Source organism: Chrysemys picta, chromosome 2 (genome assembly GCF_011386835.1).
Source record: "Chrysemys picta bellii isolate R12L10 chromosome 2, ASM1138683v2, whole genome shotgun sequence".
Classification (NCBI taxonomy): domain Eukaryota; kingdom Metazoa; phylum Chordata; order Testudines; family Emydidae; genus Chrysemys; species Chrysemys picta.
In genome coordinates this window covers 290088296-290113330 of record NC_088792.1, presented here as the reverse complement: position 1 = coordinate 290113330, position 25035 = coordinate 290088296, and the positions used below count along the sequence as shown (strand labels likewise).

Here is a 25035-nt window from a genome sequence, read left to right as displayed (position 1 = left end):
TATGCTTTTAAGGTCTGTGAGTAGGGGCTGGTCACCAGAAAGTGATCAATAAGTTTCTTTCAGGCAGGAGATGCTTATCTGCCTGAATGGCTGTATGTAGATGAGTAATTCTTCACAGTGGATGCTAATCAATAGAGCAACATTCTAATCAAGTGATTGCAAAGTCTCCAGAGGAGATTAGATACAAGAAAAACAAACAAACAATAGGGGGTACCCTGTTTACAAGTGAAGACAATGGATGCTTGGAACTATATCTGGAGGTCCAGAGGTATCCTGTACCAGGTATCCTTCACTAATTGGACGAACTGCCAGCTGGCTTGTCTCATGAATGGAGGATCACATTTGGTTTGGGTGTTTCATGCTGGGAGAGAGATTTGGGGGAGCTGTCCTTTGTGAGACAGGGGAATGTTTGGTTTTCTAAGTTTAAGCTCTAAATTTATTAGACCCATTCTCCATCCACTATAAAATCACTCCTCAATGGTCAGATTTCTTGGCTCCATCTAATTCTCCAATTCACTGTCCATCTGGGTTTGGGGACTGAGAGGAATCATCAGGCAAAGGTTAAAGAACAACAGGCAGAGGAAGTCTGGGTTGTTGATGTTTATAGTTGTCAATAGGGAAATAATCTTCCCATGACACCTGAATATTGGAAAGTTTACAACAGAGAACAAGGAAGAAAAAAAAACACCAAACAAACAAACAAACAAACAAACCCCACAACAACCCCCAAATTCTTGCAATTAACCATCTGCTTTAACTCTTGTTTTACACTCAGTTCCTAAGAACATCTCTGGAGATGATTGGCGACAGTGCCTGGAGCAGCCAGATAAGCCTTGAGTTGAGCCAGCAGATGGCCGGCTATGCCAGCCTCTCCAAAGAGAAGGTTTGTTATCTGTTAAGGGTTAGTTTCCGCCCGCCCGCCCTTCCAATATTTGCTTGGACAGGCTGCTTGTCTGTACTGCATTGTTGGTTCTCTGGCTGCGCTAGATGATGGGATGTTTCTGCAGTCTGGATGCTTGGACTTGGCTATCGTGTTCCTTCCTGAGTGTTGCTGAGCTGGGTCTGTACTGACAGGCACGTTGTGTTACTGATATCTCAGGGCTGGTCTCTTTCTTTCAGAGTTTCCTGTATAAGGCGCTAGGAACGTCCTTAGCAGTTTGTCAGGACCTGGTCCATGTTAAATCACAGATTAATACATTTCTGACGACAACAGATTATACGGAAGCCCCTGAGAGAGAGGTGAGGACTCTGTCCCTCTCCCCACTTTACCAAGTAATCTCTGAATGCTCCCTGTGGGGCTCAGCTCTGAGTTGGCCTGAGACAGATGCCATTTTGCTTCATATCCTCTTCAGGCTATTTCACTCAGCCCCCCCCCGCTCCCCATGTGTCTCAGGCCTGATTGGCACTTTACACCACTTCAGGTGAAAGGAATGGAGTCGTGGGGTCTATCAGGCACCTGGTTCGATCCTAACCAGTATTTTTCTTGGGTGACAGGGAGTCATTTCCATCCTCGCATTGTCTGCTGAGAGCCACTTGGACCTCACCTTGAACGCACTTCAGGAGTTTGGGGCTGCAATGAGCAAGGTTAAGCTTTCTGGGTTCATCGGCCGCCTGAAGGTAAAGGAGCCAGGGGCTTCTCTCAAACTTCCTCTCCCTCTAAAGCGGGGGCAGCAACCCTGCGGTAGTGTCTGCTCTGGTCAGCTAGCATTGTCCCCCAATGTATGCGTTCTATGTGATGCCTGCAGTTAAGCAGAGAGGAGCACAATCTGGAGCTGGGGTTCTCTCAAATGATTTTTATCGTCTGATGTCTTTTCCATGCAAGCGACTGACGTAGTTCCCACACATTGTGCATGGGAGGGGCGCTCAAGCCATGAGACATCAGATGATAAAAATCATTTGAGAGAACCCCAGCTCCAGATTGTGCTCCTCTCTGCTTAACTGCAGGCAGTCTGTTGTAAAATGATGGTAGATACACTGGAGGGTAGGGATAGGATACAGAGGGACCTAGACAAATTAGAGGATTGGGCCAAAAGAAACCTGATGAGGTTCAACAAGGACAAGTGCAGAGTCCTGCACTTAGGACGGAAGAATCCCATGCACTGTTACAGACTAAGGACCGAATGGCTAGGAAGCAGTTCTGCAGAAAAGGACCTGGGGATTACAGTGGATGAGAAGCTGGATATGAGTCAACAATGTGCCCTTGTTGCCAAGAAGGCTAATGGCATTCTGGGCTGTATAAGTAGGGGCATTTCCAGCAGATCAAGGGATGTGATCGTTCCCCTCTATTGGACATTGGTGAGGCCTCATCTAGAGTACTGTGTCCAGTTTTGGGGCCCACATTACAAGAAGGATGTGAAAAATTGGAAAGAGTCCAGCAGAGGGCAACAAAAATGATTAGGGGTCTGGAGCACATGACTTATGAGGAGAGGCTGAGAGAACTGGGATTGTTTAGTCTCCAGAAGAGAAGAATGAGGGGGGATTTGATAGCTGCTTTCAACTACCTGAAGGGGGGTTCCAAAGAGGACGGATCTAGACTGTTCTCAGTGGTACCTGATGACAGAACAAGGAGTAATGGTCTCAAGTTGCAGTGGGGGAGGTTTAGGTTGGATATTAGGAAAAACTTTTTCACTAGGAGGGTGGTGAAGCACTGGAATGGGTTCCCTAGGGAGGTGGTGGAATCTCCTTCCTTGGAGGTTTTTAAGGTCAGGCTTGACAAAGCCCTGGCTGGGATGATTTAGTTGGGAATTGGTCCTGCTTTGAGCAGGGGGTTGGACTAGATGACCTCCTGAGGTCCCTTCCAACCCTGATATTCTATGATTCTAAAACTAGGCAAATATCTAGATGAGTTGATATACCCCCGGAAGACCTCTGCAGACCCTCAGGGGTACACAAGTACCCCTGGTTGAAAACCGCTGATCTAAAGGATAGAGCAGGAGACTAGGCCTCTGGGCTTCCATTGCCGGCTCTGCATTTACTCACTGTGCAGCCTTAGGCAAGACATTTAGCGCCTGATCTTGTACCCACCAGTGTCAACGACTAAGCTCCCGTGTACTTCACTGCTGTAGGTTCAGCATTTTAGGCTCTCTGTGTCAGAGTGACCCGTGGGAATGATGGAGATACTAATAACTCCCTACCTCACACAGTTATTATATTGCTTAAATACTGTTTGCAAGTGGTTTGAGATCTTTGGCTGAAAAGAGCTTTGCAAGTGCAAACGGCCATTGCTGCTGTGAGCAATTCCTCGGTCAGCAGCAGATCAGAATTCCAAGGCAAAACGAATCACAAGAACTTGTCTCTAGTGACGTTTCCGATTGTCTAGGACTACCACCGTGGGAAAAGAGGCAAGACTCGCAGCACCCTGATGCTGACATACAGCAACGTGGCTGTTCACGCTCCAAAAGACCAGCTTCTCTCCCGAGTAGAGGCAGACATCACAGGGAACATCCTTCACCATTACAGAGCCAGTTGTCAGGTAAGAGCTTTTGTGTGATAAGTGTTAGGGGCATTACCCTGAAGTGATAGCATTGCCTCTGAGTTTATAGAGAGAGGGCTTGTATTTTCTAAAACTCTCCTTTGAGCAATAATTTGTCACATAACTCAAATTTAAAACTGTAAGGGACGGAGCGTGAGCTGTCACATGGTGTATCATTTTTGTTGCTCTTCTTTGTATTTTCTCTAGTTTCTCTATATTCTTCTGAAATTCTGTAGACCACAGCTACACAGTAATTCAGATGCAGTCAGACTCAGGCTATTCAGAATAACACTCTAACTCCCCTAATATGTATGTGTATCTAGCGCTATCTTTCGCTACCCAAGAGAGACCAGTGCTAGCTTGTATTTAGTTGATTTGCTGTCACTCTGTTTCTTGGACACACTACTTCCCTTACCTCTTATCTGTCTTCTTGTTTGTCTGTGTGCTCCTTATTTCTGTTCCCTAGGTGTCTGACTGCTGGCACTGACTCTCATCTCCATGCAGCCTCTCCACGTCACTTTGCCATTCAATTCTGCCCTGTCTGACTGAGACTCTCACTTAGGCATTGTCAAAGACAGTTGAACCAAACTGATATCTTCTAGTAGTTCACAAATGCAAATATTATGTAGTGTGGCCCCTGATATTGACCTCTGCAAAACACCCCCTCTGGATACATTTCCTGCGTTTTGGAAGATTTAACAATAGTGATTTCTCTCTGCTCCATATTCCCACCAGCCAGGACCTTTTGAGGATGTGTGTTATGTTGGACATACATTGCTAATAGCTGTTTTACATTTCGTTTTTCAGGTGCTGGGCATCACTGTTACAAACAAGGTAAATTCTAAATAATCTGCTCTCAGGTCTTGCATTTTCTATACACAAGTTGCTTGTTTAAATTGCACAGAGCTTGATTTCCTTGCTACATCAAGCAGGAGTCCTGGTTGCTCTGGTGTAAGTGGACCTGGATTTATTTGATTAACCTGGGTTTTCTTTTCTTCTGAGGTGGGTACAGAGCTGGGGTCCTCTGCCTTCTGGGGTCTGCGGACACCTCTCTCCTCTCCTCAGGCTAGAATTAATTCCTGATCTTTATCTTCTGGACTCTAGTTCTTCTCTCAGTTTCTCATCCACATCCTCTTGTTTCTCCTTCTGGATTATGTAGGACATGTACCTAAAATTAACCCTCATCCAGAATGTCACGGAGATTAGCTGTGCCATCTTGGAGACCAGAGACTCCCAGGAGTTCGAATTCTCTTACAAACAGGAGCTCCTTGGCTACATGCTGGTGAGTGATTAGGAGCTTTGAGGACTGAAGTACAAAGGAGTTTGTTGTAATGCAATAAGACTGGTTTTCCAGGGAGATGTTATTTTATCCATTGGCTGTGACTGTACTACTGCAGTCTCATGAGCTACCTGCATGGCACCCGAATGCTGGGTCCACTCTGAGCTTGGCAGAGATGCTGACATATTGTGGGCTGTAACTGGAAGGAATGGCTTGTGTCTTTTTGTCCTCCTTATAGCCTGCAGATGGCCCTACGGTCCATTTCAGAGGCAGAGAGCCTGCTGAGCCCGGTGTCTGTTTATTACAGGTCTGGCATATGGCCCTATTTCAGGGTGGGAGAGGAAGACCTCTCTGCCTTTCAAATCCATTTCCCATTTTTTATATCTCTATTAATGCATTTCAGGACTTTATTAAAAAGGAGCCACTGGATTCCCTGGCATCTCCAGTTCGCTACAAGGCAATTCTTGCCATTGGACATCTGAGGTAGGCTATTTTCTGCCACATTTCCTGGCACTGTGATGACTTCTTATTTGTTAATTCAGGAGTGTCAGGTTGGGAGCAGTCTGATGCCTGCAGGGTTTGGCTCACATGCTGCTCACCAGCAGAACTTCCGTTCTTGAGGGTTTGAATGTGTCCATTTGGAGGTTTGTGCTTGAAAGACACAAGATTGCAGGTTGTGGGCCATGCAGTACAATGGAGGAGAGTTCAGATGGGGAGGGAGGTGTCTGGCTAGCTGGCAGGGGGAAGGAAGCTTGTGGGTTTCTCTAAAAAGGGGACTTGAAGCTTTAGCTTTACTTCTAGATGAGCCAATACTTAATAGAGGTGCAAAGAGGTGCTCAGCTGCAAAGTGAAGGGTTGTTTGTATTTGGGGTTCTAGACTGGGGCACTCTCTAGCCATTGGACCCACTCTTTTACTTGGAGGTGGTACTGAGTCTAATGCATGACTTTTCTCTCTTTCTTCTGCCAGCAAACTCAAACCATCTTTGACCTTGGAGGAAAACTGTGAGCTCCTTGATCAGTGTTTCAAAAGTTTATTTCCCCTTCCTCCCTTGGAGGAGACAAAAGAGGAAGGCGAGACAGCGAAGGATGCTCTGCATATACAGGTACGTGACAACAGTTCTCCTCTGGCACCATCCACTGTATTTCTGCCCAGCAGGCACTGGGTGATGGCAGTCACACATGGCCTCCCTGGCAAGGTTATGGTTAGCTTTCCCCGGCCCACACACACAAATGATCTGTGATGAGCCTCACTCCTTCTCTTCTGGTTTCAGTCACTGTACGTAGGGTCCTTGGACGCCCTTGGCAAGCTAATGAAGACTTTGCTGGAGGAAGAACCAACCACAGACTGGTTCCAGGAAATGTTTGAAGTGAGTAGACCATTGAACCGTGGTGGAGATTGTTTCTTGTGTTACAGCAGGGAAGAGTCAGAGATTTAGGGGGTCAAGCTTCAGTTGTGGAGGAATTTTCCACAACGGAGTTAATTTTAGGGAGAAAGCACTACATTCCTCCTTGTGATAAGTGGGCATGTGCCCCATTGAAATCCACGGAAGCTATGCCATTTTATGCCTGGGCTGGATTGGGATCGAGTTCTTACAATGGAGTTGACACAACTTGGACCGGCAAGAAAATCACCACTGCAGTAGCCAAATCCAAGAGAACCAGTTGAAACTGATCACTTCTTCGAAGAGGAATTCATTACTATTGAGTTAAGCCCTGTGTATGGAAACTCATTCAGAGGAGACTTCCTGTTCCTCAGACATGAACAGAATATCCTGAAGAGCTGAGGGGTGGGGAGTTTGATGCACCTTCAGTATAAAAATGAAGTTATAAAAGGAGCTGAGCTGGGGGGACTTCTCTGCTCTTATTCAAATGAATAAAAATAAATGCTCCTCTCTGTCATTTTGCCACTCGACGTGGGAGAAGTTGCCCAGGAAACAGACCACAGCAGCAGACATCAAACAGCATGCAATGTGCTAGACAGCTCCCATCAGACAGTCTACAGCAGACATCACATACACGGGCCCAGAGTCATCTCTCATGTAACCCCTTTGGCTTCAACCACCAGAGGTGAATCTGGTCCCTGGGACTTGTATATCTAAGGGGCTCTTCCATTAGACATGTAATTCCTTTGCTACATGGAGGTCAGATGCTTTGGAGAGGGATTTTAGTGACAATTAAACCTGTTGAAGAAGAACTTTTGGGGGGGATTTTCTGGTACTAACTCTGTCCATTCCCCTGCTCTACCAACAGCTACTAAGGCCATGGGTCAGTTCAGAGAAGCAGTGGGAAAGAGAAAGGGCCTTGCAGGCCAGCACCCAGCTGCTGACTGCCTATCAAGAGACAGTTAATGGCACAGTGAGTATAGCCTCTTACTCTTCCTTGAACTGACTTCCCTGCTTATATCAGATCTGACACTCAACGCAAATGCATGACAAACTCTTCCAGGGCAGCAGCTGGGATCTCAAGGTGACTAAGATCCCCCTGCTTCCGTAAGAGAGAGGTTTACACAACAATGCTGTGACCACACTCCGGGCAGACTGCAAGAAGTAGAGGGCAGACAATCCCCCAAACTGATGGCTTATTCTATAATTAGATTCATCAAGTCAACAACAGAAGAGCTCCCGCCCTAGTTAACAAGATGCCAAACGCAGTCCCCTTTTGGCAGTCCAGACCTTGGCTCCCATCTAAACATCCATGTCTTGGAAGAAGGAGGAGGGATAGCTCAGTGGTTTGAGCAGTGGCCTGCTAAACCCAGCGTTGTGAGTTCAATCCTTGAGGGGGCCACCTAGAGATCTGGGGCAAAATCAGTACTTGATCCTGCTAGTGAAGGCAGGGGGCTGGACTCGATGACCTTTCAAGGTCCCTTCCAGTTCTAGGAGATAAGATATCTCCATTAATTTAAAGCAAGTCAATCAGCACTCCCCAGCTAATCCCCTCATATGTCCCTGTATTCAGTGGGCTGGGTTAAGCAGCACTTTCAAGCTGGTACCCTTATGTGCCCCTGGTCTCCATAGGCTGGGTTGAACAGCACTTTCAGCTGCCCCTCCCTTATGTGCCCCAAGTTTAACACGTCCCTATCACACTTTCACATTACAATTGTACTGGGAGTAACACACTTGATGAGCAAACCCCACAGTATTTTGGGCACTACAGGGATCTTTAGCTTAGGTGCAAGAAGCGTTGCTGCAGAGTAAATGGGGGAAGCTAAAAACACAAAAGAGTAAAATTCAGAGAGAGAGAGAGAGAGAGAGAGAGAAGCAACCAGCTGAACCATAAAAGTATTTATTGAATAATAGTGATAACTACACAAGGAGCTAAACAAAAATACCAGTTACATTTTAAAGGTTAATACCTGAGGTAGAAAAGAAAACACAGAGAGAGAGAGAGAGAGAGAGAGAGATCTCCCCCACTCCATGAGGCTTGAACTGGTCGGGGTTCCCAGGTGATGGTGGTAGCTCAGGGTCCTGAGTGCTGGAGACAGGCAGAGCCCCCAGCACGATCAGTCAGGAGATGGAATCCCAATGGAACTGATGCAGAGTTTGGGTCTATACATCAGAACCCTTACTTGGGCATAGGTCGGGGGTTTTGTAGGGAAAATACAATGGCTCAAGGGAGAACACTAGATTTGTTTATGGGTAAACTGATGGCTCAAGGATTTTCTTTAGGCTAGGCCAGGGGTAGGGAACCTATGGCACGCGTGCCAAAGGCGGCACGCAAGCTGATTTTCAATGGCACTCACGCTGCCCGGGTCCTGGCCACCGGTCCAGGGGGCTCTACATTTTAATTTAATTATAAAGGAAGCTTCTTAAACATTTTAAAAACCTTATTTACTTTACATACAACAAGAGTTTGGTTATATATTATAGACTTATAGAAAGAGACCTTCTAAAAACGTTAAAATGTATGACTGGCACGTGAAACCTTAAATTAGAGTGAATAAATGAAGACAGGGCACACCGCTTCTGAAAGGTTGCCGACCCCTGGGCTAGACAATAGGAGCTGATCACTCTTGGCTATGGGTGTTGTTTTCTTCCAGGGAGCTCACAAGGCAACTAGGCTGCTTCAGTATTTTGGGATGTCAATCAAAGATTTATTACTAGAATTGCTCTGATAATTGCTGAGCTGGGTGTGTGCAGGTGTAAGTTCATTAGCATCTGGAGCAGGGATTCCCATGATGCAGTGCGTCCCTGCTTTTCTGGTCCCAGAGTTCAGTGCGGTTCCCCGTTCCTCATTCTTTATGCTAATCCCTATCCCATCTTTCATGCAGATGAGGCTAGGGGAGTTGTCTCTGTTCTTCATTCTTGTCAGGGGGGGTCTAGGTGTGTCTCCCCATGCCCTTCATTGTTCTCTGCAAACCTTTACTCCGATCGGTTTTGGTTCAAACAGAGACGGGGGTGAGGGGTGTCCTTCATGAGTCACACAGGCTAGATACTGCGCCCTGGTTCCCCAAAAACACAGAGCTGACTGGTATCAACAGTAAGGATGGCAAGTGAAGTCTAGTACAGCTGGAGAATGTTCATTCTTCATTCTTTTGTAATTAGACTCAGGAAACTTTTAATCGGTTTGGATCTCTGATTGGACTAATAGCACCATACAGCTGTGATTCACTGGCCACGTCCCGTCAGTGGGTGGTTGACTGTATCAGCTGCCTTCTCTGTATACAAGGTGAGGAGACCATTAGCAGGTATAAGTAATTCTTCACCTTCTTTCACTGTTGTAATGTCCATTTTTCTGCCTGTCTAGTTCTTTCTGTCCTGTCTGTTGGCACTTAGATAACAGAATGGTGGGCATCTTGTAAACACCTCATTAGAAGAGAAGATTATGATGTGTAAAGAGCCTAGCACACTTTTGGGAACTGTACAAATAATAAATGGTCTGCATACAGGTAGATGACTGCTAAATTCCTTAGGGCTTGTCTACACAGGGACACTAAGGGAAGTTAATCCAAATGAACTAAAGGTGTAAATTTAAAGTGGCATTAAACACATGTGTGGATGCTCTGATTCTGAATTAAAATGTCCCTTATTAATTTTAGTGAATTACATGAATGAAACTAACCTGAAATAAGGCCCCTTTAATTCTAAATAAGTGTGTCCCCATAGGTGTTTAATGAAGTTTAACTAATGCATTTTGAAAATGAATTTGGGTTAGTTTTCTAGACTCTCTCCATGTAGACAAGCCCTTGGTACTAAACATTTTCATTCTCTTTACCCTGCCACTGGCTGTATTGGAGTGGTTTCCTGGAATAATTCTTTAAACAAAAAGTTCTTCCAGTAGCCCTCTGTCATGAGCATTCAAAGCTACTGGAGTAAGTGTAGGTCATTTTCCCCTCTGTGAAAGAGTAGGATATTCTTTTCACCTAATGATTAGATGTAAAGGGATAGGGCTTGGTTATCGTTTAAGGCCATTTCCAATTAGGGTGACCAAACAGCAAATGTGAAAACGCGGGACAGGGGGTGGGGGGTAATAGGAGTCTATATAAGAAAAAGACGCCCCAAATCGGGACTATCCCTATAAAATCGGGACATCTGGTCACCTTATTTCCAATTATTATTAATCAGTCCTAAAAAACAGTGTTGGTGATTCAGAAACAGAAGAAGAGACTCCAATCTTTGCATGTACAAGATAGAAATCCCAGCAGTGTTTAGAAGTGACTGATGAGCCTCGGTTTCCCATCTCTTTTACAATGAGAGTTTGGTGGAGGGATTCACCTCTACATTGGAACCTGAGATCTATCTGCATGACTTGTACTTGACTATGAGATTAGATTTAAATACTGAGAGCAGAGAGGCTACTGAAACCAGACACACCCAGAAAGCTGCTCCAAGCTGAATACAGTGCTTGTTCAATCCAGTATCATTCACAATAACATACCACTGCTATTAACTTTCAGACATTTAGGGTGTAATCCAGACTCCATTACAGTCAACAGGAGTTTTGCCATTGACTTTGAAGGGGCCAAGATTTTACACTATGCTGATAACAGCATAGCACATGGATCCTTCTGTATGAATATCCATGCAATCGAGGTTCCGTTTCATTAATCGTTACAGTACTTTTTCTCCTTTTCTCCACTCCAGGCCAGTCCATGAACCTGGGGTCCGCGGCGGAGGAGCTGAGATGTCTTCGTGAAGCACTAACAGCTCCAGACCCTGAGGCTCTGTTTCAGGCATCTTCCAAAATGGCCAGGGTAACTGACTCAAAAAGCTTGTGCGGATGTTCTAGTGACGGGGCACTATTCATTTTACATTTACGCTTTCATGATGCCTTTCCGTACTTGGGGTGAGCTGTGGGAGCGGGGCATTCATTGCTCGTAACCAGCAAGATGCTTTTCATAGATGTGTGCTATGAATGCCATGTAAAAACCAGATTCCACAGCATGTTGCACACACATGAAAATACGCACGCAGCTGCGCACCCATGTACCTATCCAGCCATCCATGAGAAAACACTGTGTTAGTGGAACATGAAGCTGAGAAACCACCCAGTCTTCATTCTGTCACGTTGTGGGTTTGCCTTAGCCTATAGTTGTGGGCATGCCTCTCTTTACTTCATTTTATACGTTGTAAAAAGATGCAGTGTATATCAGAGAATACAAACTGGAAACTCACCTCCTGCATATCCAGTACAATGTTGTGTAACTGTGCAACAGAGGCTTTGCCTCTAACCTGATATCATTAGTGAAGAATACAAAAATGTCGTCTATAGACTGTAGAGAGAATTGTAATCCAAATGGCTCGCTAGACATGAGGCTCATTAACAATTTGTTGATGCATCTGTCTTTTCATAGAGAGATTAGGCCTCCATTTTTAAAAAGCCAGACATCATTGCAGTCTCTCCTGTTTTTGATTTGTTCCCAGGTTGTTAGTGAGTACTTTCCCTCGGAACAGGCCACAGACTTTATTAAGGCCACATTGGGTGGTATGTTGTCTGCCAGCCCCACCTGTGCCACGGCAGCTGGACTGTGGATGAAGATCATCCTGAAGGAGTGTGGAGATGCCATGCTGGACCAGGTAAAACGGGAAACTGGAGAGGTTTTCTGCCTAAACTCTAGGCTTTTAGATCTTTGCCCTTATGTGTAATGAACAAAAATCTTGCTGTGTCTCCCCCTCGGACATAGAGTCGATTCCATCTCTGTTCCTACCCTAAGATAGGCAATGGCAGAATCAATCGCAGTAGACAGAGATAATCCAAGGGAAAAGGAAGATGGTTGGTTATTTATTTGTCTAGCTTGTTGCCACAGTATTCAGCCAAGAAAGGCTTGAAAAAACAGACTCTAGGGAAGATACAACAAGACAGAATGACTGGCACTTGGAATCATCCAGTTATTAGGAGGCCTATGGCTAAGGGCTACCTGGATAAAAATAGCACTGTGGTCATTCCCAGTCAATCTGGAGCCTGGGCTCTGAGACCCACCCTCTTGCCAGGTTTCAGAGCCTGGGCTCCAGCCCAACCAGGAACAGCTACACTTTTACACTGCTGTGGGATTTTTTTTGCTGTGTAGACGTACCCTTTAAGAATAGAAGGGGGGAGGGAGGGAGAAAACTATAGTGTCTTTGGGATCCACTATTTATATGCCTTATTCTGGAGCCCAGTGCGTTAGGGCTAGATGAAAGGAGCACTCCACAAATCTTCTAACAAGGCTGGTGAAAGGTCTCAGGACAGCAGAACTGCCATGTTTGCACAGTGTTTTGAAGATGTGAAGGGCTAGGAGGGAATATGAGAGGTCATCACCTGTTCATAGTCCCAGGCATTTGCACACTGTGTTTAAAGCACTTGCATATTTTGTGCTTGTGGTTGTTTATGAACTAGGCATTCTTCCAGGCAAATGGTCAGATTTGGCTGCTTAAATCACGCCTGCAAAATGTGGGCAAGCAAAGCCTTCTTTTGTGCATGCCAACTGGTTTATTTCATGCATAGCTGGGCACCACCACATTACATTACCTGGTATGTATATGTGTGTGTCAGTGTTAGTTTTTACAGCCAAGTGTGGGCAATTTTTGTGGGTTAAATTTATGCAGACATATTTGAACATTTGTTTCTTGAAGTGAAGAATTTCTAAAAAAGCAGCAACTGGCTAAATGGCTAAATAACGGTTTTGATTCTGTAGAATGAATGGAGAGAGAGAAAAAGGGACATTTCTTTCTGGTTTTGTTCCTTCCAGGTGCCAGATATCCTGGTTATAATATATAGCCACATGCCTGCTATCCAGGAGGGCGGCTTGAGGCAGTTCCTGGTGGAGGCAGTGTCCATTTTAGCTCACCGTGACCTAGAGACAGTGATCTCCAGCCTCCTCGGCGAACCTCTGCCGATGGACAGGTATATACCGCTACCTCTTGCATTCATCTTGGTGAAACATGGATCCCACAGCTTTACTGGGAGATGTAGGGCTTTATTTAAGCAGCAAACAGTTTGGGATAATTCCTAAAGGTTAATAGCCTGGGTCTTTCTGCAGGAAGGTCCAAGAGCACGTTAAGGTGGGATGCGGAGAGAAACTAAGTGTCATTCTGTTTCCATTAATTAATAGCTGCTTTGATATCCTAAAGATCTATCGTTACTGGTATAACTGGAGTGTATTGTTGGAAACATCTACCTCTCTAGACACCTGAATTGACCTCACTCCGGAAATTAGCAGTGGCTGTTGGTTTCCTGGTAGCATGACAGCTTCAAGTCCAAAACCCTGGCTGATTGCAAAGAATAGAGCCAATATTATCATCAGACCTCCGCTTGGTATCAGTGAGGGTGTGGCTGCTAGAGTAGAGTTGCTGTCCTGGGTACTTAAAACTGGACTGGAAGCAGATCCATCATTTCATTTAAAGATCCCTAACTGAGTTATCAGTTATCAGTGCTGGAATTATGACCATAAGAACGGCCATACTGGGTCAGACCAAAGGTCCATCTAGCCCAGTGTCCTGTCTTCTGACAGTGGCCAGTGCCACATGCCCCAGAGGGAATGAACAGAACAGGTAATTGTTAAGTGATCCGTCCCCTGTTGCCCAGTCCCAGATTCTGGCAAACAGAGGGTAGGGACACCCTTTGTGAAGGGGACATAGGATGGCCACGAATATTTGGTCTCATAGTTGTATGTCCAGTGTGGCAAATTGCCGGCACTATTATGTTGCGTCCCACACTTTGTGGGGGTGCAGGGCACCGTTTCTCACCCCTGAACTGGGGTATCAACTGTCCCATTAGTGTCCCAGAAAAGGGGAGTGGAGAGGGAGGGACCTGGGCCCACCCTCTACTCCAGGTCCCAGCCCAGGGGCTCTAGGGATAGCAGTGAACCACTTGACCTAGCGATTCCTTCCCCTGGGCTACTTCCCTCTCCGGCCCTTCAGCTTGTGGGGCTTCCTGCCCTCTCTCCACTTGGGCCAAGTTTCTCCCAACCCCTTGTGTCTGTCGAGTCCCTCTGCTCTGCACAAGCCGGGTTTCCCTTTACCTAAGGTCTTGGTCTTCTGGCCCCGCCACAGCACTTCTCCAAACTGCTTCCTCCAAACTGCTCACTGTTCCAACACCAAACCACTCTGCTTCAACTCCTCCAAACTGCTCTCTGCTCCAACACCAAACCACTCTGCTTCAACTCCTCCAAACTGCTCTCTGCTCCAACACCAAACCACTCTGCTTCAACTCCTCCAACTGTCTGATTGAAGCAGGGGGGGTTTATCAGGTGACTGGCTTTAGATGCTCTAATTGGTTTAATTGATTTCAGGTGCTCTAATTAAGCTGTAGCAGCCTCTCTTCCCCCTACAGGGACTAAGGCTCTCATCATCCTGGGGCTTACATATCTCCCGTCTATCACTCTCCTGCTGTCCTCTGGCCATGCTAGATCACACCAGTTAGTAGGAATATGGCTTTTCCTTCATCAACTTGCCTTCCAAACCCTAGATCTTTGTAGCCACATGTTCATGATTCCATATTTACTGGAAAATGGGAAAGCAGGAACTGAGGTTGGCGCTCTGTGTCCTGTCCTTCTGAAGTCTAGTATTAATGGTGAGGCTGCAGTAAGACAAGGTCACTTAACCTAGTTCTGTAACTGGAAACTCAATATTTAAACACGAGGAGCGTTAAAGGAGGACAGTACTCCTAACTTTCTCATCATTGGCAAGGAGAAAATTTGGTCTTTACTTAAATACGACGTATTCAGTCTGAGCCACAAAAGTGTCCAGGGGTCACATGTAACTTCTGTTAAATTGCAGTGACATCACTGAGCTGTGGAGATCTCTGGGGGGAGACCCCTTGCTTGCCACTCAAGTCCTAAAGATCCTGATAGACAAGATAAAGACTCCAACAAGACAAGAAGGCCGCATCACCTCAGAGACTGAAATCGACAGGGATTTGGCAGCTGCTGAACCTCTCTCAGTAAGTAAAGACAGACACGTCTTTCAGGCTTTCCTCTGCCCTGTGACAATCCTGCTGATGCAAAGCTAGAAGTGTGGTATAATATTGCTGTGTGGGCACTTCTCCTCTGATGTACTGTTTCCCTGAGTCCAGCTCTGCTGTCTGTGGAACAAATACGGCAGTTTTAGAGTACGTGGCTGATTTACCTAATAACATCTGGCAATTAGAAAGTCTTTGAACCAGGTTTCTCACAGTGCTTTGCAAATATTCCTTAGGACTCACAACATGCCTTGGTAGGTCATCCACATTTGTACAGATGTGGGAAACTGAGCCACGAGTTAAGCGAGTTGCTCGCAGCCATTCAAGTTACTGGCAGAAGTGAGAATTTAGTACAGCAGATCTCAGCAGGGGCGAGAGGGTGTGATGGTGTTGGGAAGAGAGCTCAGTTTTTACCATTCTCTCCTTTCAGGCAACATGTGCCATCTCTGAGGTGGTGTCAGCACTGCAGTCGAGCAAAGCTGTGCAGGAGCTGCTCCCAGAGTTGTTTCCTGTTCTCCTGCAGCAGATCAGCCAAACTCTTGGACAAGAGATGCCTTTGCCAGGGATAAGCAGCCGGAGGGAATTCCAAAAAGACCTACAACATACTGAGGGCGACCCTTGCCGGTAATTAGAAGGAAGGGAGAGAAACAAAGAGAATTCCAATAGAGTTGTGTGACACTCCCCAGGAGTTCCCAGGGTTACCCGTATAAGATAAAGCCCCAAATATCGGGACATCTGGTCACCCAAGTTTCTTTCTCTGTCTGTTCCCCTCAAAGAGCTCCTGCCCATGTCCTTTTATACAGTTTCCCTGTTAATGGAATGATTGGTTCCTTGACTCACTAGCCCCAATCGGACCTTGTAATCAGGTACACCTCTGTCCAATTAGGCCTTCTGTGAGGAACCAAATTAGTACTAATAGTGACCAGAGTGCTGACTCAAGTGCAAACCCTCAGCACTCTGTCACATCCTATCTGGAGATATGACCCCATAATGTCCATTACTGATCACCACACTCTATGTCCCCAGTGTTTGGGTCCTGATCATGTATCTTTCCCATATCATTGTACTCTGCTAGTGCCCAGACTCCTTGCAGAAAGGGAACAATGACTGCAAAATTTTGTCCCTAGTAAAACTAGTCATATGAGATGTATGAGACTGAAACTTACCTCCCGGCATCAAGTCCTTCCAGGGACACTGGTGTCCAGAATATTGCCAATGGATGAACTGTCGATGAACAGCAGACCTGACAAGTAACCGGGGCTTCCTGACTCTGTTCAGGCTGCACCTTCCTATTGATTGCTGCAGTTCTGTGCCTCTCTTTCCCCAGGCTTTCTATCCAAGCATTAGAGGCTGTGCTTTTCAGAGCTGGGAATGAGAGACTGGGGAGAGCGCTCAGGGAGCAGAGAACACAGAGTCTGCTTGAAAACCCCAAGACTCATCATGAGGGAGTGTGTCTGCTGGTGAGGTAAGAGATCTAGGAGGCATGATTTTATCCTTGGGAATCAGTAGCAAATAGAGTGGCTGAGAGGGAACCTCCAGTTTATAGCTTTGTGGGGGGTGCCCTGGGTGGAAACACACAGCTCCCATTCATAGATATCAGAGCTGTATGCTCAGAGCAGCTGAGTTTTTGAAGTGTGCAATCTACCCCATAAGCGGTTAATTTTGTCTTCCAGTGTTCTGCTAAGATCTGAACTAGTAACACCTGAGATCTTACAGAGCCTCCTCCCCTGGGTGAATTCCCCAACAGAAAACCTCCGAGTCACCAGCACAGCTTTCCTTGCCCAGGTAAGACACAGGGTTCTGAAGAGCAGTGTCACCATTAGACTGTTGTCTCATGTTTGCCTTTCTTTCGGGAGTTCTACAGTTCAGTTCATAGGAGTAATTGTCATTTTAGATAGTAGAATGGGTCCTCCTTTATATGGAAACCTCACAGGGAATTTCATTACACCTTTCTGAGTCATTCTCTCTCTGGTATTTTTATTGCTGTCATTGCCTATGCTAGCTACACAACCACTGGTGCTGGTTGAGAGAGATACAGACAGAGTTTGAATTCCTGGACCTCTTCTGCCAAGTCCTAGTGCTGATACTAACCAACAGCTCCTGATTCTGGTTTAGCTCAGCAGAACTTCTGAATGAACCTAGTGTCCTAATACTATAAAACAAGCACCATACAAATACATTCACATCTATCCTAGGTTCTCATTACTGTAGTATCTGAGTACCTCAAAACTCTTTAATGTCTGTATCCCCACGACACTCCTGGGAGGTAGGGAAGCACAATGATTCCTATTTTACAGGCAGGGAGCTGATGCACAGAAGGGCTAAGTGACTTGCCCAAGGTCTTTGAGGGAGCAGGAAATTGAACCTGGGTCTCCTAAGTCCTGGGCTAGTGTGATAGCAGCTGGACCATCCGCCCTTTCCACAGCCTTCCTCTAACATCGGCATCATATTTCCCACTTATGCTAAGCAGCTATCTTAGGGGCTCATCTGGTTCTAAGAAAAACAATTGATCTGTGCCTGTGATGGGCTGTACCTGGGCTTTGAGGCCCCTTACAAGAGGCCCGGTGGTCCTACTACACCCTGCCCCAGGCAAACAGCCACAAATCTGGGTCTGACTAGAGAGGCCTCACGAAAGCAGCCAATCAGAGCCCATCAGGCTCAGCTGAAAGGAGCTGCAGGGCCTTAGCAGGTCAGTTCCTGGCAGGACCTGGAGGGGCAAGAAAGGGGGCTGCTCTCTGGCCACAGAAATTCAGGGGATAGCCAGAGTTTGATTCTGGCAGCATTTGCTGAAGCTGGATTTGCAGGAAGAGGGTCCCTAAGAACTTTAACCCGGAGGTGAGGGTGAAGCTAAAAGTGGCCGGTAGGAAGAAGCAAAAATGAACTGAAATCAAGCAGTGCCTAGCTACTGTTTCCAGGGTCCATGGTTTGGAACCCAGAGTTATGGGCAGGCCCTGGTTCCCCCACCATCTACAGTGGCATAAGCCCCACGGAGGGGACAGTGCTTATGGAGAGCTTGAACAAAGGGCAGAATTTCAAGGACCCAGAGTCGGGGCTGGAGACCCTAGTGAGGGCAATGGGATTGTTCTTGACTACCCCAGAAGGGGTTCATTTGGACTTTGGGACGCAGCCAGAGGCCTGAGCCACAGAAGACTCACTGAGGTTGGCTGGCAGGGTGCGCCAGGGGTGAGAAAAGGACTGTGGTACCAGACCCAGCCACTAAGAGGCTCTCAAGAGGTGAGTGGATCCCTATTCTCGTGCCCAAAAGGAAAGCTCCATGTTTTAAGACATTTCTCATTTGTGTGGAATAATAAAGTTACAGTGTCTTATGTGCCAAGTGTCAGAGGGGGAGCCATATTAGTCTGTGTCCACAAGACTGTGGCTGTAGGAGGACTCCTTGTTGTTTTTAGTGTATTCCATGTCTGCTCAAATTATATTCCCAATCTTAATGATCATATTGGGGCTAATGGACATGTTGATTTTATTTCAGCTAATGAGTGACCCCATGCTCAGGGAGAAGAAGTTCCTTAAGTCTGTCTTGAGCATCTTGGAAGAAAGGTCCCAGGATAGGAACAGCATTGTCCGCCAGATGGCAGTGAGAGGCCTGGGAAATTTAGTCTATGGGGCGCCTGAGAAGGTAAGAGAGATTACTGAATAGAATGCAGCATAACTACAGAAACCAAGAGAGAGAGTTGTTCAGAGTTTCCAGAGGCTGCACAAAATGCACTAGGCCAAATTCTGCTCTCTCACATCCCCTAGTAACCTCTTTGCAGTAAACATAGAGCAAGCTGGATCCTTTGGTAAGCTGAGCATAAGTCAACAATGTGCACTTTAATATGACCATATGTAAATGTATACATCTGGGAACAAAAAATGCAGGCCATACTTACAGGATGAGAGACTCTACCGCAGGAAGCAGTGATGCTGAAAAAAACTTGAGTCATGGCAGATAATCAGTTGAACATAAGCTCCCAATACGAAGTTGTGGCCAAAAGGGCTGAAATGATCCTTGGAGGTATAAACAGAGGAATCTTGAAGAAGAGTAAAGAAGTTATTTTCCCTCTGACTATGGCACTCATGTGAGCACTGCTGGAATACTGTGTCCAGATCAGGTGTCCACAGTTCAAGAAGGATGCTGATAAATTAGAGAGGATTCAGAGAAGAGTCGCAAGGATTGGAAAATATCCCTTTAGTGATAGACTCAAGGAGCTCAATCGATTCAGCTTTACAAAGAGAAGGTTAAGGAGTGACTTGAGGACAGTCTATAACTACTCACATGGGGAATAAATTTGGATAATGGGCTCTTCACATTAGCAAACAAAGGTATAACAAGATTCAATGGGGAAAAATGAAGCTAGGCTAATTCGGACTGGAAATAAGGCATACATTTTTAATGGTAATTTTAATTAACCATTGGAACAATTTACCAAAGGTTGTGGTGGATTCTCTGTCCCTAGCAATTTTAAAATCAAGATTGGATGTTTTTCTAAAAGATACACTCTAGTTCAAACAGAGACTATTTCGGGGAAGTTCTATGTTATGCAGGAGGTCAGACCGGATAATCACAATGGTCTCTTTTGGCCTTGGAATCTAAGTAACTAGGAATCTAATAATAGAATTACACAGATGTATTATGGCACCAAGTTGGGCTCATTGTAGCTAGCACCTGGTCTGAAATATAGCTATAGGTCTCTGGGGGGGAGACGGGGTTGATGAAATTCCCACAGCTTCATAATTGCTAAAGAAAACTTATTAGAAGTGTGATCAGTGATAAGTGTTCTTTAATGTCATATGTTTGTACAGGTGAAAAAGCACAAGAAGTTTCTTCTGGACATACTGATCGGGGCCTTACATGACATTTTCAGTTCGGAAGTCATTGGCGAGAGCATGAAAGCACTGGCCAAAGTCCTGAAGGAGCTGAAAGAGAAGGACATAGGTTCTTCCTTCAAAGACCTCACCCAACAGATCCGGACCTACTTTGACGATGTATGTGAACAGATCTCTCCAACCCCAGTTCAACCGATCTTGATTAGACTCCATTTACAATGCGTGCTGTGGACTCCCTGGGCATTGCTCATGTCAGAGTGAAGAGATTTTAGGCCCCAGGGAAGAGAGGTGTTTTACGGAGGAGGAGAACATTAGGAGGATGGGGATGACATCCCTGCTCCCACAGTCTCACCCGTCTATTCTTCTTTATTGCCACTGAGAACCTCAAAGAAAATCTGAATACTAGATTAGATAGCTAGATAACCATGAAATGGGGGTTACAGAGTACAAGAGAGAGTGTTGGGCTTGTTCTATACCATTTTTATGTGAGAGGGTTGGAATGATAATTCCGTTTTGCACAGAATTTAGAGATTTCAAATTTGGGTTTTGTTCCTATTTGTGGGAACCCCTCTCCCCAAAGTTCAAAACTCTTTGTGAAACACAATTACTATTCTCAACCTAGCTCTATTGGCAGCCTTGGCCCAGGGCAGTCTGCTCTCAGACTATCCCGGTGCTGGGAACCCAGGAAACTCTGGGAGCTAGAGGTGCCAGGGAGTTGCAAATTTGAGAGCCAGGACTCCCAGGGTCCCAGAAGCTGGGGGCCTGGAAGCCCATGATCCCAATCAGCCTGCTAGATTGGCTGCCACAGAGCTGGATGGATGCACTGGAAAGACACCAGGCAAGTTTCTAAGGACCCCTACCTGGCTTCCAGAGGAATTTCATCAAAACCGAACGGTCTCTAAAATATTTTGATGAATCAGCAAATTCGAACAAAAATTGGTTAATTACCGTTTTTCAACTAGCTGTAGTTGGAATCACTCTACTTTAGCGTAGAAGAGATGGCTGTGCAAAGTGTATGATGTGATTGTCTCTTAATTACTAACTTGCGGGGCTTTCTTGGCTGTAGGAGGATGATGCTCTTCGCTCAATGGCCTTTGTCCTATTTGGCATCCTGGCCCGGCTGACAAAGAGAAAATGGAAGACCTATTTCGCCGACCAGGTTAAAAAGAGCTGGGTCACACTTCTGCTGCACCTGCAAGACCCAAACCCTGAGATTTCAATGGTAAGACCGACAGTGACTTATTTACTAAGCAAAAGGAATCTTCCTCCCAATGCCAGGGGAGCTCTGCTATTCCTGCCTGCTGTGGAGGCCCAAATTCTCCCCTCAGTTCATTGCCCTCCTGCTGAGTCAGTTCCAGCCAGGTTGGTCCATGGCTGCCTCACCAGAATCCAGGAGAGGTCATGGGTCTGACCCCGACAGGTCTCTGTTCCTGTCTGTCTCTGCACCCCAGGCCCCTGCCTCCCCAGAACAGAGAGACCACAGCTATGCCTGGTGTAGCAGCGTTCATCGGTATATCTGTTCCCAAAAGACATTGATGCTATCTCCAGGTTTCAGTTGAAGCTCTCCCGTCTCTTAGTCATTCCTGCATGTTTTCTGCCAGTTACATCCAGATGAATCCCTTTTTTTGATCCTGGAATAGATGAGCAGGCACGCAGATGCGTTCCCTTTGAATGAACATAGCACTCGGTAGGGAACCATTCAATGGTGTGACGCTCTTTTTCAGGAATGCAGAGCTACGTTTCACCTCTGTTTACCGTTTTTGGGACTGAAGAGACTCCAAAGTGCAATTAATGAGCACCTTGGTGGCACAGCCGAGCTGAAGCCCGAAGAGCTCCAGGTGGACATTTGCAGACACCTTGTGAGTGAGCTGTTGAACTGCCTGAGATTATTGACTGGAGTGGTGGTGTAGAGGTGGGGGGGGATGTGTGATGGATGATGTAAATAACTGTAAGAGTGGGATATATGACTGAGGGTGATGGGAAATGTAAATCTGCCACAGATTCCCACTGTTCCCACTTCTACCCAGCCACCTGTTCTCTCTCTTATTTACCTGTGGTTCGTAAAAGCATGTGCTGGCAGTCAAAGGGCACTTCTAGCCAGAGAGAGCTCATGTGTCCCTGGTTTCCTCTAGGCCAAAGAGAATGCAGAGCTGCTGGAGAAATTGTACCAAACCACCATCACGTACTTCTATAGCAGCTGGGAAGAGATCCGGGCAGTTGCAGCCAACTTAGCTGGTGAGAGATGATGCCCAGTGTCCCTTTCGGTATTTCCACTGAGGGAGACAGAAACAATCCCACTGTGCAGCGCTGAGCTGCCATTAATCTCTCTGGGCCTCAGCTTCCCATCCATAGATGGAGATGTTAATATCCCTACCTCTCCAGTGTGGTGGATTAGTTGCTATCAAGTGCTTCGGGATCATTGCAGGGAAAGCACGGTGCAGTCATTTAGTAGTAGAGGCAGGGACATTGTCACGTAGGGCATGGTTACACTTTGAGCTGGGTGTATAATTCCCAGCTTGATGAGACGTACCCGCACTAGTCCTGCGTGCTAGAAATAGAGAGTAGTTGCGATGGCAGGAGCAGCAGGAGGTTTAACCACCCCAAGTATGATCCCATCCAAACCCCAAAGTCTATTCTCAAGGTGGCTAGCTCCTCCCACTGCTCGTGCTGCCTTAGCTACATTCTAATGTTAGCATGCTATCGCTGTCAGAGCCAGTGTGGGCCTGTCCCATTGAACTGGGAGTGACACCCCTAGATCAAAGTGCAGACCTACCCACAGTGTTGTTCAGTGCTCCTCACTGCTACTTCATCATTGGGAGGCATGCAGCCCACCTCCCCATAGCGCCTGCTGTTTCAGGTTCCTGGCCACACCACCTTGTCAAGGAAGCATTAGGTTCCTCCTCTTTGGCCCTGTGCCCTCTTCACCCTAGCACACCCATGTGAGACAGGCAGGCACTGTGGCCTACGTCTCACCTATCAGTCACCTTGTGAGATCCCTGCTTAGAACTCACTTATTCCTGGCCCCAGTCCTTTGCTCAGACCACTTGACCAAGACACTATCTTAGTATGTCTCCAATAACTGACAGCAGTGGCAAGAGGAACACAGACTGTTTCAAGCAAATGGGTTTTATGGAAACATTCTTTTTAAAAAATGTCTCTCTCATTCTCTTCAGTGTGGACTCTAAACTGCTCTAGCATCCTCTTGCCCACAGCTTACCGTTAGGCCCACAGTAGGAGATGTCAAAGACCTGTCTAGGGGCTGCTAATATCACTTTGCCCTCAACAAGGGAAGGTTTTATTATTATTGTTGTTATTTATTTTACATTGTGTATTTAGGCATCATCCTGGAACACACAGACAGGCAGCGTATGGAGTGGCTGGACCTGGAATATCTGCTGATGTGTAAGTAATAAATACAGCTGAAGTCCTGTTCATTAGTGAGTTCTAAAGGAATTCAGCTGGCAAGCAGCAGTAACCGATACCACTGGTGCAAAGTGCATCAGCCCCACAGCAAAGGACAAATTCACTCTTGCCCAGTAGAAAGTCCGCTTTAATTTTCCCTAAAGGAGGAAGCTGCAGAAGGTGTGATATGAGTCAGTACATCTCCTGGTTGTCCTGGCAATGCCCCCTCCACAGCCAGTGCTATCCACTCTTTGGGCTTTATTGGCTCTCTGTGGACTCCCCAGGTGAGAAGAAGTTGTCGCCACTTTCTGCTACCTCGAATTTCCCACCAGCATTTTTTCTTCCAGTAGGTGCCCTGTATCCTGCATAAACCAGCTTGGACCTGGCCTCTGTTAAACTCCAGGTTTAGTTGAGCTCAGGCAGTGTCTCCTGAATGGAGATGGAAAATAAACTTCAAAGTGGAAGCTATTGAAACAATGGGCCTTCTTCCATTTACAGCAGAGTGGATGACTTGCTGGTAGAGTCGGGGTCTCCCCCTAGTTGAGAGCATGGAAGGGACCCAGTGGAGGAACCTAAAGCTTTGTTTGTATTGGAGAGCTGCTGTAGTGTGGTATTCAGTGGTAATAAGTCACCGGCTATGTCAGGCAGAGGTGACTATACGAAAAGTGGGGCATATTCATCTCTCATGTATTTTCCATCCCATTAGAAGGACTGAGCCCAGTCTCACATTTTTCCATGTGATCATTCTGCTCGGGTAGTTCAAGGTTCTGTGATCACACTTAGCTGTGATTTGACAGTCTGTTCACTAACGTGTTGTCCTCTGTAATTTCAGCTCTCCAGGTCCTACAGAAAGACCCAAGTCCCACTGTCCAGCTGGTGGCAACTGAGATCATAAGTGACATCTGTTCTGGCCGAGTGATTGGGGAATGAAGCAGAATGAAGACAAACAGAAGAAGGCGCTCCAGTAGTATAAGGGCCCTACTGTCAATCAAATGTTAACCCACCCCTTGCCCAACCGTCACCAGAAGTCCCACACCCATGGGGTATTACTTCTGGGGTCAAGGCGGACACATAACCAGAAGCAAGATGTGTCATGTGGTCCCTCAAAGAACTCCTCCCACTACCCTCTACCAATAGGGTGACCAGATTACCAGCATAAAATATCGGGACGGGGATGGAGCCAAAAAAAGGGGGGGGCAGAGCAAAAAAGGGGGGGGACGGAGCAAAAAAAAAGTTTTAAGGGGCCTGGGGCATTAGCAGGCCCCGCGCGCTGCCCTCCCCGCGGAGCCTCCCACCCCCTGGCCCGCCACAGGCATATGCGGGGCGCAGTGGGCCTGGGCGGGGGCAGCGCGGAGCGGGCAGGAGCCGGGGGGGTCGGCAGGGGCCGAATCCCCGCTGCTGCCAGGGAGCCCCGTGCCTTTCCCTCCCGCTCGCGGCTGTGGCTCCTTCCCGGCGGGACGCGCCTCCCGCTGCCCCGGGCACATGCAGCGTGCGTCCCCCGCGCCTAGTCTCCCTCCCGCTGGGAAGGAGCAGCTGGACGCGCGCCGCATGTGCCCGGGGCAGGCCGGGGGCGCGTCCCGCCCGGAAGGAGCTGCAGCCACGAGCGGGAGGGAGAGGCACGGGGCTCCCCGGCAGCAGCAGGGATTCGGCCCAGGCCCCCGCGCCGCCCACCCGGCCCCTGCCC

At 46.9% G+C, this 25035-nt stretch overlaps 3 protein-coding genes across 3 annotated transcripts; all 3 read left to right on the top strand.

The window, feature by feature from the left end:
* The first annotated feature begins 3327 nt into the window (after positions 1-3327).
* On the top strand, positions 3328-4766 carry LOC135981223 (maestro heat-like repeat-containing protein family member 2B). Its single transcript, XM_065582494.1, has 3 exons — positions 3328-3472; positions 4280-4306; positions 4632-4766. Exons 1-3 carry the CDS (start codon positions 3362-3364, stop codon positions 4764-4766), a joined length of 273 nt encoding a protein of 90 aa, XP_065438566.1. The 5' UTR covers positions 3328-3361.
* Positions 4767-11674: 6908 nt separating this feature from the next.
* On the top strand, positions 11675-16594 carry LOC135981222 (maestro heat-like repeat-containing protein family member 2B). The gene is made up of 5 exons (XM_065582493.1): positions 11675-11764; positions 12916-13070; positions 14945-15107; positions 15556-15749; positions 16453-16594. The coding sequence occupies exons 1-5, from the start codon at positions 11675-11677 to the stop codon at positions 16592-16594; spliced, it is 744 nt and encodes a 247-aa protein (XP_065438565.1).
* A 156-nt stretch (positions 16595-16750) lies between these two features.
* Positions 16751-23172, top strand: LOC135981221 (protein maestro-like). Its single transcript, XM_065582492.1, has 7 exons — positions 16751-16910; positions 18613-18759; positions 19926-20108; positions 21016-21171; positions 21674-21808; positions 22082-22184; positions 23162-23172. The coding sequence occupies exons 2-7, from the start codon at positions 18616-18618 to the stop codon at positions 23170-23172; spliced, it is 732 nt and encodes a 243-aa protein (XP_065438564.1). The 5' UTR covers positions 16751-16910; positions 18613-18615.
* The last annotated feature ends 1863 nt before the right edge of the window (positions 23173-25035 follow it).